This window comes from Ciconia boyciana, chromosome 2 (assembly GCF_034638445.1).
Source record: "Ciconia boyciana chromosome 2, ASM3463844v1, whole genome shotgun sequence".
Lineage (NCBI taxonomy): Eukaryota > Metazoa > Chordata > Aves > Ciconiiformes > Ciconiidae > Ciconia > Ciconia boyciana.
Window position 1 is genome coordinate 46,705,383 of NC_132935.1, and position 16,771 is coordinate 46,722,153.

Here is a 16,771-nt window from a genome sequence, read left to right on the forward strand (position 1 = left end):
TTTTGGACACTTTGAAAGTTTTACTGAATGTTTGTGTTAAGGGAGGATTTAAAAGCTTTTTAATCCTGTGCAGCACTATAACTACAGAGTTTCTCAAATAGCTACCACTGGAAGCAGAAGACCTTTAGAGATTTTTTGAAAGTAGATGGTTGTTTTGTGCTCTTTTCAGGTTGGTTAAATGAGAAAGCTAAACATTTCATGTTTCTACCTGCATAAGTAATTTTACATTGTGTTTTGGCTTGAGTCAGGTAGTTACTTATACGGTGTTTCTGAAAAATGTTGTGTGTCCTTTCAGGATTTTTTTGGAAAAGAAACTTCTGGATTGGAAGACTCACGTGAAGCTGGAGAGGTTGGGACAGGGAGATCGAAAGTACCAACATATAAGGACTATCTGCATCTCTTTAGAAGTCTACTGAACTGTGACACAATGAAGGTAAAAGTGTAGTTAACATGGAAACACAAAAGGAAAAGTAATCATGAGTCTTATCACTGCTTTTCTAGCCCTAGACTTTTTACAAATGTCATGCTGTAGAAGAACTGTCTCCTGGATTTAGTTGGATTTTGTGGCTCATAAATGAATTAAACAGGGCTGAATTTTAGACTTCCGTAGCTGAGGAACGTCTAAAGCTGAATCCTCTGAATCATTCAAATCTTGGTTTGTAAATTCAAGAAATAATTCTCATTGGTGTTTTGAAACGTGAACTTTTTCGTCCTACAAAGGAATGTGTTTTTGAAGATGAAAAATTTCTTACTGCAAATTCAAGGCTGCAGTCCCTGAATCGCTTGCTATATGATGAACTTATAAAATCTATTTTGAAGATTATTGAGAAGTTGGACCTGACTGTTCAGAAACTGGATGTTAATGAACAGGTGAGACCTGATGACTTGTCCATTAGTTTCTGCTGTTGTAGGGGAAGCAAAATCACATTCCCTGTTTTTTTTTCATTATGCTTATGTACCTCCTCATAATGTCCTTGAAGTAATGTTCATACAAGTCAAAATGTTTTACTTCATATTTCTGGATATTGCATGCAGTGTTAGTTCTGATGGGAACATCAAAATCGGAAGAAGTTCACAGAATCTGTGATGCCTACTCTGGCATCCAGTGGTTTTCATTTTTCTACTCGCTTTTTGCTTATGAGCAAGCAACCCATATTATTTATTTGAATTATTGATGTGTCAATTATTAGTCATTTGTCAGTGTCAGACTAGCTTGTAGCAGCTAGAAAAAGAGGAGGAGATTCTTTATCTGGAAAAAATGTGTAAATGCTTTCTGTGTTGTCACAGATCCAGTGTTCTTGCTTCAATATTTATTTTCAGGATGAAAATGAAACTGACAGTGCTTTGGTTGGGCCTACTTCTGACCCTGCTTCAAACCTTCAGCCAACAAAGCCAACAGACTTTATTGCCTTTATAAATCTAGTGGAATTCTGCAGGTATTAATATGTTTTTATGTTGTTTGGAAGTTACAAAGTGGTTGGAAGAAATTTAAAGTCAGATTTATTTAAGGTGCCTGTTTCTGACTTACGATGATAGACTGTATTTCAAAATGCACAAGCTGATTAGCAGGGAGACAGTAAGTGTGTTTCAGACATCTGGGTCATAGGTAAAAACATCCTAGCTCATCAGCTCAGTTTTAAAGAGTACAGGAGACGAGTAATTAGCTTTCATTATTTGGGTGTAATTGTCTTTCAGTATATGTTGTAACTTTTACTATCATACTGACCATATATACCAAGTACTTGAGAGACCAGAAATACAGTCTTCATAAAGTAGTACGGGGCATTAAGCGAAAGGTACAGCATTGTTTGCCTGTGAAGGTCCAGTTGATTTCCCCTAGCAATACTGCAGTCACAGTAATGAAATGTGCTACGTGAGTATGCGTGTTTGTATAAATTTAATGATGAGATGTAATGAGGAGGAAATGGCTTTACACTGTAAAGCAAAATAAAAATCTTCCTATGCTTGCCTCAGAAGGCAGCATGTAATTATTCCCTCATTGTCTTTGGAGCTGCTCTGTTACAACATTACTTCTCTTTCTTGTACTGACTTGAAAGTTTGAAAAAAACCCAAACAAATAGTTTATTAAGTTTCTTCCCCCCCCCCGTGTGTTTTCTGTGCATCTGTTTTAGAGAGATACTTCCAGAGAAGCATGTTGAATACTTTAACCCTTGGGTGTATTCCTTTGGCTATGAGCTTATTATACATTCAACGAGACTACCTCTTATTAGTGGATTCTACAAGCTGCTTTCTGTTACAATGAAAATTGCCAAGAAAATAAAATACTTTGAGGTTAGATCTCTTTTCCTAATGGAGGGGTAACATGTTGTATTAATGATGGTGCAGTTCTTTTTATATAAAGTGTTTTATGCGCTATGGAAAATAGTTTATTGAAACTGTTAGCCAGTTGTTTGAAATGTTTATAGCATCCTATGCCTCCGTAGTTACAAGCACATAGAAAGTAAACATTTAGACTAGAAGCCCAGTTTCTGAAGAGACACCATCCATGTGTAATGCTCTTTCCAAAATCCTGAGCTGGGTGAACAGAGGGATAGGAAATACCCTTGCAGCACAGATGGTACAGAAGATAGCTTGGATATCAGAAACAATATAGCCAGAACAGCAGAGACATATATGGGTTAATTAGTCAACTTCTGGGGTATACTTGTATTCCACTCACTGATTTCCACAAGAAATACGATGCACCATTTGTGCTATGGAAGCTATTGTAAGGTGATGGTGCATCATCCCATTGTGTGTGTAGCCCACCACAGAGCCCAGAACTGTCCCTGCCACTGCTGGTGATGGCACCAAGTGAAGCAAATTTGCAAACTCATTGGTATAGATGCTTGTACTGTAGATGATGTTGAGAATTGCTGTTTTCTTATTCCACCTGCATTCTTGCCACCTGGGCATCGACTATTAGGGATTTTTTTTTTTCTTTTATGCTTTGTTAGATGGGAGGGCAAGGAGAAAATTAAGCCATTGAAAAGTTATTTTTCAGTCCTACATATCTTGCTTATTTTGGGTAATGTTAAGTGTATTCCAAAAAGTTGACTCTCAGTGCATGGTACTAGTGTTAGTTTCTAAGCATTGAGAGAAAAAAATGTACATTTCAAATTTTCATTGATGCCGATTTCATGTTGGATAGTGATGTATTTATTTTGAGTCCAGCTTGTGCTTCATATTTGTACTGTGTACTACATTTTTTAATACTGTTAACTTGTGGTTTCTGTTTGGTAGGGTGTCAGTCCAAAGAGTCTCAGAAAATGTCCTGAAGACCCAGAAAAGAGGTCTTGCTTTGCACTGTTTGTAAAGTTTGGAAAAGAGGTAAGTTATTTTGCTAGCTAACTTTCTTAGTCTGAATGTAAGCATAAATGACTTAATCAAAATTACATCTTCTGAGAAATCTTACATATATGATAGAAGTATTACAGCTGTTTGAATGATGCAACACAGTGGGTTTTTTCTGTCTGTTTTTTATTTAATGTTGGAAGAGGCGTTGTGGTCACTTACTGATGTACAATTGAGAAATAACTGTATAATTGTGCATTAAATACTTCGTGGTAACCATCTGCAGGTGAATGAGATTCCAGTATTGGTTTTGAGTTCTGTATTTTACCTCAATATTGATATACCTAAATCAAGATCTTATAAGGTTTTAATTGTTCTTGACCTATTTATCTGAATTTTAGGTTACAGCAAAAATGAAACAGTATAAAGATGAGTTGTTGGCATCCTGTCTTAATTTTTTGCTCTCTTTACCACATGACATCATCATGCTTGATATCACAGCATATATTCCTGCACTGCAGGTGGGTCAAAGTGATGTACAGCTAACACTTTTTTTTTTCTAAAACACGTACAAAAATTCTGGAGCAAAGTTAGTATCCTGTTGAGTAAGTAAGATAACCCTTAAGCTTTGCACTGTCTTCACTGAGATAGAATACTTGACTTTTTGGATAAACAAGTAAATTGTCAGAATTTGCTTTTGCACTAAACTGACTCTGTTAGTGCCTATGTTGCAATGTAACATATCTCCTGTGCTGATGTTGAGTGAGATGTTAAGCAGACAAAAGTTATTAAGAAGGAAGGTGTATTGTATGCTAAATGCTTTCAAATATGTATATATTTTTTACCTTTAAATAATAGTAGTCAATAAAAATGAAAGACTGATAGTTTTGCATTTGACACATAGAATGCATTTAAGCTGGGCCTTAGCTGTACCCCAATGGCTGATCTGGGACTGGATGCTTTGGAAGACTGGTCAGCTCACATCCCCAGACATATAATGCAACCTCACTACAAGGATGTTCTACCTCTTCTTGATTGTTATTTGAAAACCTCTACTTCTACAGGTACATACAGGCAATGAATTTTTACTCTTGAGGGAGAGGAAAATGATTTTTGCATAGTCACGCTTAGAGATATGAATGTGACATACTTTTTGTGGTTTGTGTGTTTCTTGTGGTTGGAACAACATAATTTCTCTCACGCCCCAAAATTTACCTTTTTCTTAAACTAGGATTTATTTGCTACTGCCAAACAATCATTAATCGTAACCATTTTATATGCTACTTCTCTGTGATTTGTCCTTTGTATCCTTAAATCAGCTTAGTTTTCACTAATAGAGAATTATTTTCCTTAATAAATATTTAAAATGAAAGATTACTCTTTCATTTTATTGTGACATCCTAAAATTAAAAATGGGCAAAACCAGGGTGGTTTTTTTAAAAGAAACTATGAGTAGGTGCATGAGGTGTAGCTAGAATAAACTAATACTAATATGCTGGGTTTTTTTTTCATCAGTTGAATCCCAGAATAACTGGGAAGTAAGGAAACTTTCTCGAGCAGCCCAGAAGGGATTTAATAAAGTTGTGATACAGCATTTAAGAAAAGCAAAGACTCTTTCATTGGTAAGAACACTGTTTGTTTTTAGAGTTAAATGTGAGTTAATCAATTCCGTTTCTCTTCCTTTCCTGCATACATACTTTTTTTTCTGAGGGTTATTTCTACCTTAGATCAGTTCAATGAATCCCATTCTACAATGTGGCTCAAAAAGCTTGTTGCATCAGCACAGCTGGAAAGATGTCATATTCTAGGGTGAGAATGGGAATGAAGCAGGGGAAGGGAACTGAAGAAATCTTGTAAGTCAGCATTACTGCTCGACTAATATATTGTGGAAACAAAAATTTAGTTCCTACACCTAAAATCAGGCCCCAGCTAGCAGTGGTGCAGTGTGCAAATGCCATTTTGTGAATGTGTAACCTTTTTTTTTTTTTTTTTTAGTTATCTTGTGGGTGGATTCATAGTCTTAGAAGTCAAACATAATATCATTTTGACCAGTGACTTCTCAAGTAGCTAAAAATAAGTATACTTTTATTTGTATGTTCCAGTGCACAAACTAGCTTGGAATAAACCTTTATTAGGCGTGAAACTAATAGTTATTCATATATATAAATATATATATATATATAACTCTTTCCATCCTAGTGGTCTTTAAACAAAATGAGTGAATTTTATATCCCATACAGGCTGGTTATGAAAATTATTTGGCTGCTTGCATAAAGATACAGGATCTAAACTTTAAGTTCTGGATTAAAGCAAATTAAAAGAGCAATTTTTACTTCAGATTTCTTTGCACTTTTTAGACTGTTACATCATTCTGTAGGTATGCGTTATCTGTGATGATAAAATTTTAACGTTTACTTGAGAAATGGCAGTTCAAAGCCCACAAAATGTGATGAAAATGCTTTCCAGTCTTCCCCTCTTTTGCTTATTGAACGAAAACTGTTCTCTTGTTTGATGCGGTTCTCCTCCCCACAGGTTCTTCATTTTACCTTCTTCATCCATATGTTAATAAGAGCAATAAAACCTTAATGAACCTTAAAATAAGAGCCATAAAACCTTATTTACTTTACATAGTAAAAGTAAACCAAGTTACTTATGTATAAAAGTAACTCCTCCTTCACTAATATAAATCTGTTGAATTATGTAGGATGACAGTCCCTCCTTGGAAGCAGTGAGGACCAGAGTGGCACGCCTTCTTGGATCTTTGGGAGGGCAGATCAACCACAACTTAATTACAGGTGAGTGTCCTGTCAGTGTAAATAAAAATATTTACATGCCTCTGCTGTCTCTCTTGAAAGTTGATTTCAGTGAGGTTTCAACATCACTTTATAAGAATGTATGAGCTTTTCAAGGAAAGCTATTTTTTGTTGCTCTTGTTTAAACAAAATTGCTTTTATTCACTTCTGGAATTGCTTTTATTCACTTAGGAGAGCAAAGTATTCATTAACTTACTATGGAATGCAGAAAGTGTGTAGAAAACTTCAGTTAAAGGCAAAAAAATTATATGCATCTCAGTGTATGGTTTTATTTATTCCCCCCCTTTGCCCTCTGGCTGCCAAGCCATTTTAAAACTTTGCCCCAGTTTGTAACTCCTCCGTACTCGTTTCCACCTTTTTACTGCAATTCTCACTTACTCTAGTTTTGCAGAACTGCAGCCTGTGAACTGTGTAAGTCTCAGCAAGCTTACTTCTTCACTTGTGAGTTTAAGGTGCAGCATCCCTTTAGTATGTCCAGGTAGTAGAGCTCCCTTTGAGTGCCTCCTCAAAAAAAAAAAGTTTTCTGCTCTTCTCTGTTCAGTCTGTGAATAAGGTTTATAATTTAATTATTAAATATCATAAAATCTAATTAAAACAAAAATGGAAAAGTATAGCGTAGGTACCTGACCATGAGCTGTAAGGGATAAAAACTTAGTCAGTCTAAAACCTAATCTAGTTGTGTAGAAGTTTTGTTCCTTTCTTTTAGTGCTTACATTTGTTTATTCTGCCTTTACAATCAATGCTCTTTTGGCCAAGTACTTCTCTGTTGCTTATTCAGAAATACTGTGGGAAAGTAGCATTATTCCCTGGAAATTAAAGACAAAGTGTGGTCAGACTTTGTTAACCAAATTAACAAATATGGGAATATAGGGAAAGAAGGGAGTAAGTAGGGCAGTTTTCCTTGGAAGACGTAGCCATAAATGTAGTGATTTTCTGTGCAACTGCAGGCGTCTGTATGTTGGATCTTCCTGTCTGATTGTTTATAACAGTAAAAGACAAAAGTAGTACATTGGATGTCTTAAAGAAGTATTTTAAATCAAGTGTGATTCAGTGTCTTCTGGGTTTGTAATTGACTCCAAACCTACCTATATTGAAACGGGAGGTTGCTGTGTCTGTCTCCTGAAACGTTGGCTGCAATTACTTTTTCTGTGTAGTGGCTAAACATCTGTTCGGATGTGCAAATAAAACCGGCCTTCTAACATACTTCTGGTACTTGTAATACCCAGTAATTTATAAAGCATTAACATTTTATGGCAATCTAACTGAAGTTGGAAGGTTACGGATTTTTTTGACTGAGCTACAGAAATACTTGTTCTGTGTATATTATATAAAGGAGGTATTTTTTGTTTTGGTGTTTTCAAATGCATTAGCTACCTCTGCAGAAGAGATGATGAAGAAATGTGTATCCTGGGACACTGAGAAGCGTCTGAGCTTTGCTGTACCATTTGCAGATATGAAGCCTGTCATCTACTTGGATTTATTCTTGCCTCGTGTGACTGAACTGGCTCTTTCTGCAAGTGACAGACAAACAAAAGTATTAATGTTTTTTCGGCATCTTTTTTTATGCTAGCTGATAAATACTGCATAAAATGTTTTCCCTGTTAAGAAAGACCTGTTTTAATTAATTCATAGATAGCAATGTGCTTCTTTGGTGCTCTTTCATGATGACATTATTCTGAGTGTTTAAAAACAAAAGAGCAGAAGTTGCTATAAGCTCTATCAGACACCATTGTGCTTTGAGAGTTAGACTTAACATAAAAATGAAAATTTTAAACTAGTTGATCTTCAGTGTTGCTTGGCCTCCTTCTCATGTCTAGCCTATGAGCTTATGGGCACAGTCCAGCAGAGCATCTAAGCAATTTTGCTGCTGAACAAATATTGCTGCTTTGCTGGATTGGGATGTTAATATCCAAAGAGAGTCCGGAACAGAGGTATCCTTGAACACATGATGGTGGGTGACTTATGCAGTGATGAATTTTCTCCAGCTGAAAAGTGACTGCCTATGACAGAGGCTAAAACGTTAGGAGAAAGGACAGTTAGAATGTGTATAAATTATTTCCATGGGCATGATCTGTTCCTGGAATGGTGATTTCTCAAGTACATCCTTTCTTTTGACTCATTTTCTCCTGCCCACAATTTTGTCTTCTCTGTGAAAGTAATGGATGCATAACCAAAGGGATTTTTAAATTTCAGGTTGCAGCATGTGAGCTGTTGCACAGCATAGTCACGTATATGTTGGGGAAAGCATCTCAGATGCCAGAAAGACGTCAGGGTCCCCCACGTATGTATCAGTTACATAAGCGATTATTTCCAGTACTGCTTCGTCTTGCTTGTGACGTAGACCAGGTAAACAGCTTAATTTATACACATTTTATGTTGTTTAAAATACCTCTAAATGTGGGAATTCATTTATAATTTTATTTAGAAGCTATCCTGTTAGAAGTTATCCTAACACATTGCCTTTTTTTTTTTTCCCCCAAATATAATGTATTTTGCAAGCTGAAATTCTATTTTAGGGATAGTTTTTCAGGATTTCAGGGGCGGCGAGGGGTGGAAGCCTTTTCTAAGACTTCAATAATGGAGTATAATTCAGAGTAACTCAGAGGACTGTACAAATACATGAGAGTTTCAAGATTTGAGTTTCAAGATTCAAGTTTCAAGGTTCATTCAAAGAGTTTGTGGTAGTAGTTCCTCTTTATTGCTGTATTTAATTTCCACATTTTTATTTTTCTGTAATAAATTAATTTGAGGTGAAGTTGATTATTTCAATATTGGATGAGTGCAAAGCTACAATCCACAAGAAAAGCATTTGGGAGAGAATTTGAAGCTGCCTCTGATAGCTAAGGATGATATATTTAATTCAAACATCGGAACTTGGTATTTCTCCTCCTTTACACAAAACAGAATAGACACATAGGTTCAGCTCCACTGAAATTACAGGTTTTGTGCCTTTTCAGACTGCTGTTTGGACCCTGGCATCCAGATTCTATTTTTAGACCAAAGGGATCTGTGGTCTGTTAAAATATACAGGAAGCTATGTTACCAGTTTAGGTGAAACCCTTTTTGCTGGCATATGGCTGAACATAAACCATAGGTAAATAATGCCTGGTCCAAACCAATGCACGCAGGCATACGCACTGTATTATAAGCATGTATGTATGTAAGCAAGTATATTTAATGGTTCTTTCCTTCACGTTATAGTATGAGAGTATTTGATCAGGTTGACTTACAGGTAGAATTGTTGAAATCCAGCAAGTTAGAATAATGTATATGGTAAAGATTAAGAGAGATTTTAGATCAAAATACAGCTTAAAACCAAACTTCCCTGTTTCCCTGGCTGTACGTTGGCATATCAGTCCGTGGCATGCAATGTTTTTTGTCTGTCTCAGAGGATCTTACTGAAAGTAAGCTTGGAGGTCTTTTGAGACTAGTTGAATAGAAAGTAGCTAACCAGATTTTTTTTTTTTTTTTTTAATCCTTGGTATGGGAATGTAATATGAAGCTGATTATTCATTTTATAGACCCTTTTTCAAATAAATATTTTTATTATTATTATTACATATTTCAAATAGCAAAATAGCATAGAAATATATTAATCCTAGAAATGGATAATCCTGATCCTTTTTTCAGGTAACAAGACAGTTGTATGAGCCTTTAGTCATGCAACTCATTCACTGGTTTACGAACAACAAAAAATTTGAGAGTCAAGATACGGTGGTGTTCCTGGAAGCCATCTTGGTAGGTCATAAGTCTTCCTTCTCTTTTTTCTGTGCCATATGACTTTATTTTTAACCAGCGTAATTTTACTACTGAAATAATCAGGAGCACATAAACAAGTATAATGGCTCCTCATTTGTCTGAAAGAAGGAAACCAGTTTATCAATTTTGTGATCTTTTAATGTTTCTTAACCAAGATTTTGATGATGGATTTCTCTATTTCTTTGACATTCTCAAAATGCAGGTAGAGTCTTTAGGGTGCTTATAGGATTAATGAAACACTATTTTTATAAGTGTATACCAGGAACTACTGAAATACATAACTTTTTTCCCCCACTCTGAATGAAAGTTGCATTTGATGTGTGCTTAATTTTCCTCTAAGCTTTTTTGCTTTCCCCAGCAGCAAAAGCTTTAAATTTAAAACTGGCTTTTGCACTGATCTGAAGTGGCTGGAGGCAAGATAAGTCAGGAGGTTTTGCAGTACTTTTTGTAAATTAAAGCCAGTGTTGTCACACCACTTCTAAAACAGAGGAAACTGGCTTAGACAAGGCTTCTAAACTGTTCAGTAGCTGAGATGGGAATAGAAATCCAGATCTCTGAGGCCTAATCCAGTGCTGTGAGGGCTGGAAATGCTGCCCCTTCCCTTGGACAGTAGAAATTTTGAGGCTTTATTACTTCTGGGAAAGTGTGAGTACACTTTTTAAACTTACAAATAATACTGTGTAAATAAGATGCTCTAATAATTGCACTGAGACAATGCCTTTTTTTTTCATTCTTGTAATGAAGTAATGTTGTGTAATTCCAGAGTGGCATAGTGGATCCAGTTGACAGCACTTTGAGAGATTTCTGTGGTCAGTGCATACAAGAATTTTTGAAATGGTCTATTAAGCAGACAACACCAAGACAGCAGGAGGAAAGCCCAGCAAATACCAAGTCTCTTTTTAAACGGTTGTATAGTCTTGCTCTTCATCCCAGTGCTTTCAAGAGACTGGGTGCAGCACTTGCTTTTAACAGCATCTACAGAGAATTTAGGTGAGCAAACAGAGCTCGGAACAGTAGCTAACTTGGACTAAAAGTTCAAGGAGATAAAAAGAATTGAGTGTAGAACTCAAATAGTCATCTACTGGTACTCATTCTGTTAATGAATACAATAGCTGTAAAATCGAGTTAGATTATTAATTTTTAATTATAATTTTGGATTTCAGGCTTTCTGGAAGTGGGGAGTGCAGAAGTTTAAATTTTTATCACAAGTTTATGGGAAGTTACTTATGCCTTTTAAAAGTGGTCAGCGAATCTTCACGGCTGTTCTTTTAGAGTGGTTTAGATGTACTTTTTCGTCCAAACATCTTGTGCAGTTTATCTCTACAGTATCTTAATTTTTTTTTAATTAGAATTTCACACTTCGTGCTTCTTCTACTCATTTTTCTCATCATATTTATTCCTGCTTTTTAAAGGGAAGAAAATTCTCTGGTGGAGCAGTTTGTATTTGAAGCATTGGTTGTGTTTCTGGAAAGTCTGGCCTTAACCCATAAAGATGAGAAATCATTAGGTGAGCTATAATTAATTAACTATGGAATGAAGAAAAAAGCCATCCTGTTGAATCGTGGATTAAAAAAAGAAAAACTAAACCAAACCATGAATCTGTAACTGGAGGAAAAGTAGATGTGCTTACTTTTGCAACAAAGGAAGGATTATTTTTCATTACTGATAGAGAGGTCATTTGATATCTAGTTAGGAACTCTTTGAATCGACTCCTTGCAACATATAAAGGTGGAAGATTTTGTGCTGAAGAAAAAGAACCATTTCACGTTTACAATGATTTACAGTTTTGTAGTAATACTAAAAATGCTAGTGGTGCTTTTGATTTGAGTCCTAGTTTTGCAGTTACACATTGTAAAAATGTGGCTTGATGAAAATCTTGAAGTCTACTCTTTTATAACAAACAAAATGCTTGAAAAATTGGCATTTCTCTATATTCTGTGGAAGATTTCCACCATTTTGTAATACACTTTCCTGTTTGCCTCGTCATTTTTCTCTACAACAGTATGTAGTTGTGTGAAGAATCTGTGACATCTTCCACAGTTCTAATGATTCTTCAGTAAACTTGCTTTTCTCTCTTTTTTTTTTTTCCCATGCTCTGACTTTTATCAATTAATAGTGATTAGAACATAAAACCAAAAATTGATGTTACGAAGATTTATTTCTTTCAGGGAAACAGTTCAGGATGTGATAGAAGTGGCCCCAGAAGAAATATTCATATGGGAAAATTTTACAGTTTCTCTAAGCATGAGCACAGAAAATAGAATACACAGTTTTATAGTAGAGGCCTCACGGTTAGCTCAGGCTATGTTGACTTGTCTGCTATTTTATGATCTTGTTCTGCAGCCTTGAAAAATTTACTGTAGAAGCACAGAGCAGTGGAGGTGATAGACGTTATCCTGTGTGTCTCTTGCACCATTTCTATAGTGATATTACTTTGATTCATTTAACCACATTACTAGCATTTATTTATACATGTCAATTCTCTCCTTCTAACAGGTACCACTCAACAATGTTGTGATGCTGTTAATCACCTGAAGCGCATAATCAAACATAAAGCGCCTTCTCTGAACAAGAAAGGAAAACGGAGAGTACCACGGTCAGCAATTTGTCATTTTTTTGCTTTTTAAATACTACATTTTGGTTAACAATGTATGTAGTTCCATTAACACTTAGGACTGAATGGGGAATTCATCCTGTGACTGTTGCTGATAGAGATCTCCTGCTACTTCTGTTGGACCACCGGTGAGAAATGCTAGACATGATAAAAAAGGATCATGATGGTCATTCTTTATTCCAGTGTGGTGAGCTAAGAACAGAGAGTTTGCTTTAGTTTGACAAGGACAAAAGGGAAAGAAAAGCATGCTTCCCCCAGCAGCGTTTATGATAATGTTAGCACTGGTGTTACAAAGCATTTGGAGGAAACTCCTCCCAAGTCTTCTTTTTTTTTTTTTTTTTTTTTTTAATTGCTGTAAGTATTAGAAGTAGGACAAGCAGCAGTAGGATGATCAGTGATTAAAGAGAGGTAGTGAAAAAGGTGGAAGAAGCAAAAATGGATTCAGTATCAGGCTGGATGGAGCCCTGAGTCACCTGGTCTGATCGCATAGCTGACCCTGCTTTGAGCAGGAGGTTGGACTAGAGACCTCCTGAGGTCCCTTTTTACCTGAATTATCCTGTGATCCTAAAAATACATGCAAGTGGAATCTGGGAGTTAGCTCACTGCTGCGGCATATGGTAGGTTAGGAGACTGGATAATTAGGGGTGGGATAAAACCATGTGGGCTTATTTAAGCTTTAATCTGCATTTTTGTCTCTTTGAGTGTTACAAAGAGAAGGAAGGAAACCTGATTCTGCTTTTCAAAATTTTGCAACAAAGACTATGCTCTGGGGATCCAAAGTAGAGTGGGGAGAAAGGAAAGCAGCGCAGGACGTGCTTGTAGAAGAGTTCTTCCTTGTAATATAGATGGGTTTTGGTTAGATGGATCAAAGGACATTCATAATGCTCATGGAACATTTTGATTTTTTTCAACTGGAAGACTATGGCTTCTTGGTAGATGTCATGAACACTGTTAATCTCTAATATTTTTGTGCAGAGGATTTCCAGCTACTGAGCCAGTGTGTCTTCAGGAAGTTGTCAAGTGGCTCTTAGTGCAGTGTGGACGACCTCAGACAGAGTGCCGACATAAAGCCATGGAGCTCTTCTATGAATTTGTTCCTTTATTACCAGGTATTGTAAGTCACAATGTAGTATTATCTTTGCTTTCTAAACACTGTGCATGCCTTCCCTCTACGTTTTCTGTGCAAAGTATTAATTACAAGAAAAAAATATTTTTGAAGTAAATGTCTGTTCACTCACTGCTGTTAAATAGAAACTAAGTAGTTGCTCATACTGGAAGTCAAATATTGTGAGAACCTCAGGGTTTGTGGACATAGAAGAGGGGTTTATTGCGAACTTCCTTCTGGCCAGGAAGGCGAAATTACAGGTCCAGAACTGTTGTGTCCAGCTATGAAGGCAGTATTTGCTGACTGGGAACTAGTGGGAGTGTCTCACAAATTGACATCCTCCTTGTGGGTAATTTAAGTAGTATGACCAAGGCTAGACCAGAACCAATACCTTCTCTGCTAGAAGGTCCAGTTCAAGACACAAAGCTTGGACATGTCAGTCCATTTGCCTCTAATTCCTTGCTAGCTTGAAATGTGTTTTTCCTAGAGAATTTATATTTGTGTTTTTCTTTCTATCAGGAAACAAATCTCCATCTTCTTGGCTGGCTAATTTTCTAAAAGAACGAGGTGTTTCTTTCCTCATTAACACATTTGAAGGGGGTGGCAGCGATGCCAGAAGTCCATCTGGGATCCTTTCTCAGCCAACTCTCCGTGGTATGCAGGAGCCCTTCAGTTTACAGACTGTCATGTGGTGGATGGATATGTTCTTAGCAGCACTGGACTGCTACAATACGTTCTTTGAGCTGCGAATGGTCAAACCTCACGAAATACTGGGTGAGCAATTACTGTTGTATTAGGTTCATTCATGTCTGTTACACAAAGCCCATCCTAGACAAGTTCCTAACTTGGACTTGAAGCTTGTTTTCTTAAACATAGCGTTGATGAATTTTACCAATTCTCCCAAAGGTTTCAATGACAGTTGTTGTACTGGATGGTTTTTGATTACTTAGTACTTTGTTAATAGTGTATCTTAAAATGTTTCCTTTCAGTTCTAGAGATACACCTTCACATTTCTGTCTCTCTATCATCCACTCACCAGTAACTTCTTTTTACTCTATCTCATCTTAAAAAAAATTATGCTGTACAGCTAATTTCCCTCTGCTGAGGACAGCAATAGATTTTTTTCTTTTTCTTTTTTTTTTTTTTTTTTTTTTTAAATCCTTCCAACGCTGTTTACCTGCTCTTTATTAATGTCTGGAGGGAGCTATCAGAAAGCAATGAATGAAGTCCCATTTTCACTTCAAGCCCTGTACGTATTACCTTTCTTCAGTTCCTAATGCTTCAACTGCATCAGATCTAGAAGCCTTGGATTTGAATTTTGATCTTGTGCATAGTAATACCTTGTGTAGCCATTGTATCTCTATCAAAAAGTTTTTATTATTCATGCAGGTCTAAACAAAATGCTTTTTATCACTGACAGTACAGTTGCATAGTTACTTCATATATGAAGTCTTGTACAAGTTCTAGGTAGTCTGTCAGTGTCCTCGCTGTCTTGGTTTAAAACAACACCGTAAGATCATTGTTGGATGCAGTTAGCATAGGGCCAAATGATTCAAAACTAGGCATTTAAAATTTTCAACATTTTATTACAGATGCTTAAATCATTATCATTAATAAGGGCTTATAATGATCAATAAGTAGAAAGCTACCCTTCACTGCCCAGAATGTTAATATGTGGAACTGGCATATGACATTCAGAAAATACTGGTGTGACATGTGATGGTTTTCTGATTATCATCTCAGGATGACTGTTTTCTTCCCAACGCAAAATAATATATTTAAAAGTTGAGAGCTGCTGTATCATTTCAACTTAGTATGATTCTTCTTAGGTGTAAATGAAAGATCCTCATTCTTGGAGGCTGTGCAGTTCTTCCTTGAAACTATTGCTTTGCACGATATCCACGCAGCAGAGCAGTGCTTTGATTGCAGTTCAAAAGGCAGCATGTTCAGTCCACAAGAGAGAGACATGTATAATTACAGCAAGTGTACCATTATAGTCCGAATCATGGAGTTTGTCACCATGATCCTGGAAACATGTCAGCAGGATTTCTGGAAGGTAGGCACTGAAATCTGTAGTGGATAAAATATACAAAATTTATATGTAGTTAAAGATTTGTGTTTTCATTGTGATGCTGGAGAATATCAGTTTCAGAGGTGTTTTAATTGAAATTGATGACTAAGCATCATGAACTGTTACAGTCTTTGCCTGTAAGTGAAAAGAATTATGTTGCACAGTTACTTTTAGTGGTTGATGGAGTTTTGATTAGAGGAATTAGTATTTCCTGTATATTCCAGTTGTATGTTGACTATGAGACTCCTGTATATTGATTATGAGATTGTCGTTCTGTATGGAGTACTTGCAATGAGTATTTCCTGCATGACTCCTGATGGCCTTAAATGTGTGGAGGTGATAGCTGCTTGAAAGGCAGATTGTGGCAATTCTTTCTTGAATTCAGTATAGATATTCAGGTCTCTCCATTTGCCTGGCTTTGATGCAATATAAACTGTATTTAACTATATAAAGTATAGTACTTATGAGTCTCTTATGAAATTTACACTGTCAGGTTTAGTTCTGAGACTGTGACTGTCTCTTGTTTTGAGTAAATCTCTAATAATGTGCACAGAGGTGTACATCTGGATTTCAAAGTGATTATAGGTGTATAATCAAGACTGAAACAGGCCTATGTGGACATAAAAGATCTTATGTGCAGTTTGATGAGATAGCATATCTCCTATGTATATTTCTATAGTTACTTAATTTCTGTGTATTAACACGATTGATTGAAAGTCAGACATTTCATAGAGAAAGAGAATGTCACTTTGTGAGAACAGTTAGTGTTCCATGTTTTGTTTCATTTTAGATATAAGGGCTAATGATAAGTAACGAAGAATAAAATAGGGAAATCTAGATGGATTTTAAAATAAAGCTTTTATTTAATGTTTTATTCTTTCTAGCTACTTGAGAAGGAATTGCTTAATCCAAGCCTTATAGAGCTTCTCGTGATGACAGTGTGTGATCCATCACACGTAGGCTTTAACACTGCTGATGTGCAAGTCATGAAAAATCTCCCAGATATCTCAGTAAGACTCATGAAAGCTTTGATGAAATCTCCCTACAAGGAATCTTTGAAACTGTGCATAAAAAAAAGAATCACACCACAGAGGTAAGTAGGGGCTTTCTGGTAA

General features: G+C 36.2%; 1 protein-coding gene across 4 annotated transcripts in view; it reads left to right on the top strand.

Annotated features, from left to right (window-relative positions):
- The window catches only part of PRKDC (protein kinase, DNA-activated, catalytic subunit), an 85,651-nt gene that overhangs the window by 12,238 nt on the left and 56,642 nt on the right, over positions 1-16,771 (top strand). For all 4 annotated transcript variants that reach the window (XR_012040904.1, XM_072852523.1, XM_072852521.1 and 1 more), the window contains exons 15-33: positions 296-433; positions 721-870; positions 1,321-1,436; positions 2,133-2,292; positions 3,244-3,330; positions 3,696-3,815; positions 4,199-4,358; positions 4,810-4,916; positions 5,999-6,089; positions 7,478-7,641; positions 8,301-8,453; positions 9,738-9,845; positions 10,630-10,856; positions 11,279-11,373; positions 12,363-12,462; positions 13,456-13,589; positions 14,105-14,359; positions 15,415-15,641; positions 16,541-16,749. Coding sequence is in view for 3 of the 4 variants with exons in the window: in XM_072852523.1 (XP_072708624.1) it covers positions 296-433; positions 721-870; positions 1,321-1,436; positions 2,133-2,292; positions 3,244-3,330; positions 3,696-3,815; positions 4,199-4,358; positions 4,810-4,916; positions 5,999-6,089; positions 7,478-7,641; positions 8,301-8,453; positions 9,738-9,845; positions 10,630-10,856; positions 11,279-11,373; positions 12,363-12,462; positions 13,456-13,589; positions 14,105-14,359; positions 15,415-15,641; positions 16,541-16,749 (2,801 nt within the window). In the remaining variant the exon portion in view is untranslated. The remainder of the gene's footprint in view (positions 1-295; positions 434-720; positions 871-1,320; positions 1,437-2,132; positions 2,293-3,243; positions 3,331-3,695; positions 3,816-4,198; positions 4,359-4,809; positions 4,917-5,998; positions 6,090-7,477; positions 7,642-8,300; positions 8,454-9,737; positions 9,846-10,629; positions 10,857-11,278; positions 11,374-12,362; positions 12,463-13,455; positions 13,590-14,104; positions 14,360-15,414; positions 15,642-16,540; positions 16,750-16,771) is intronic.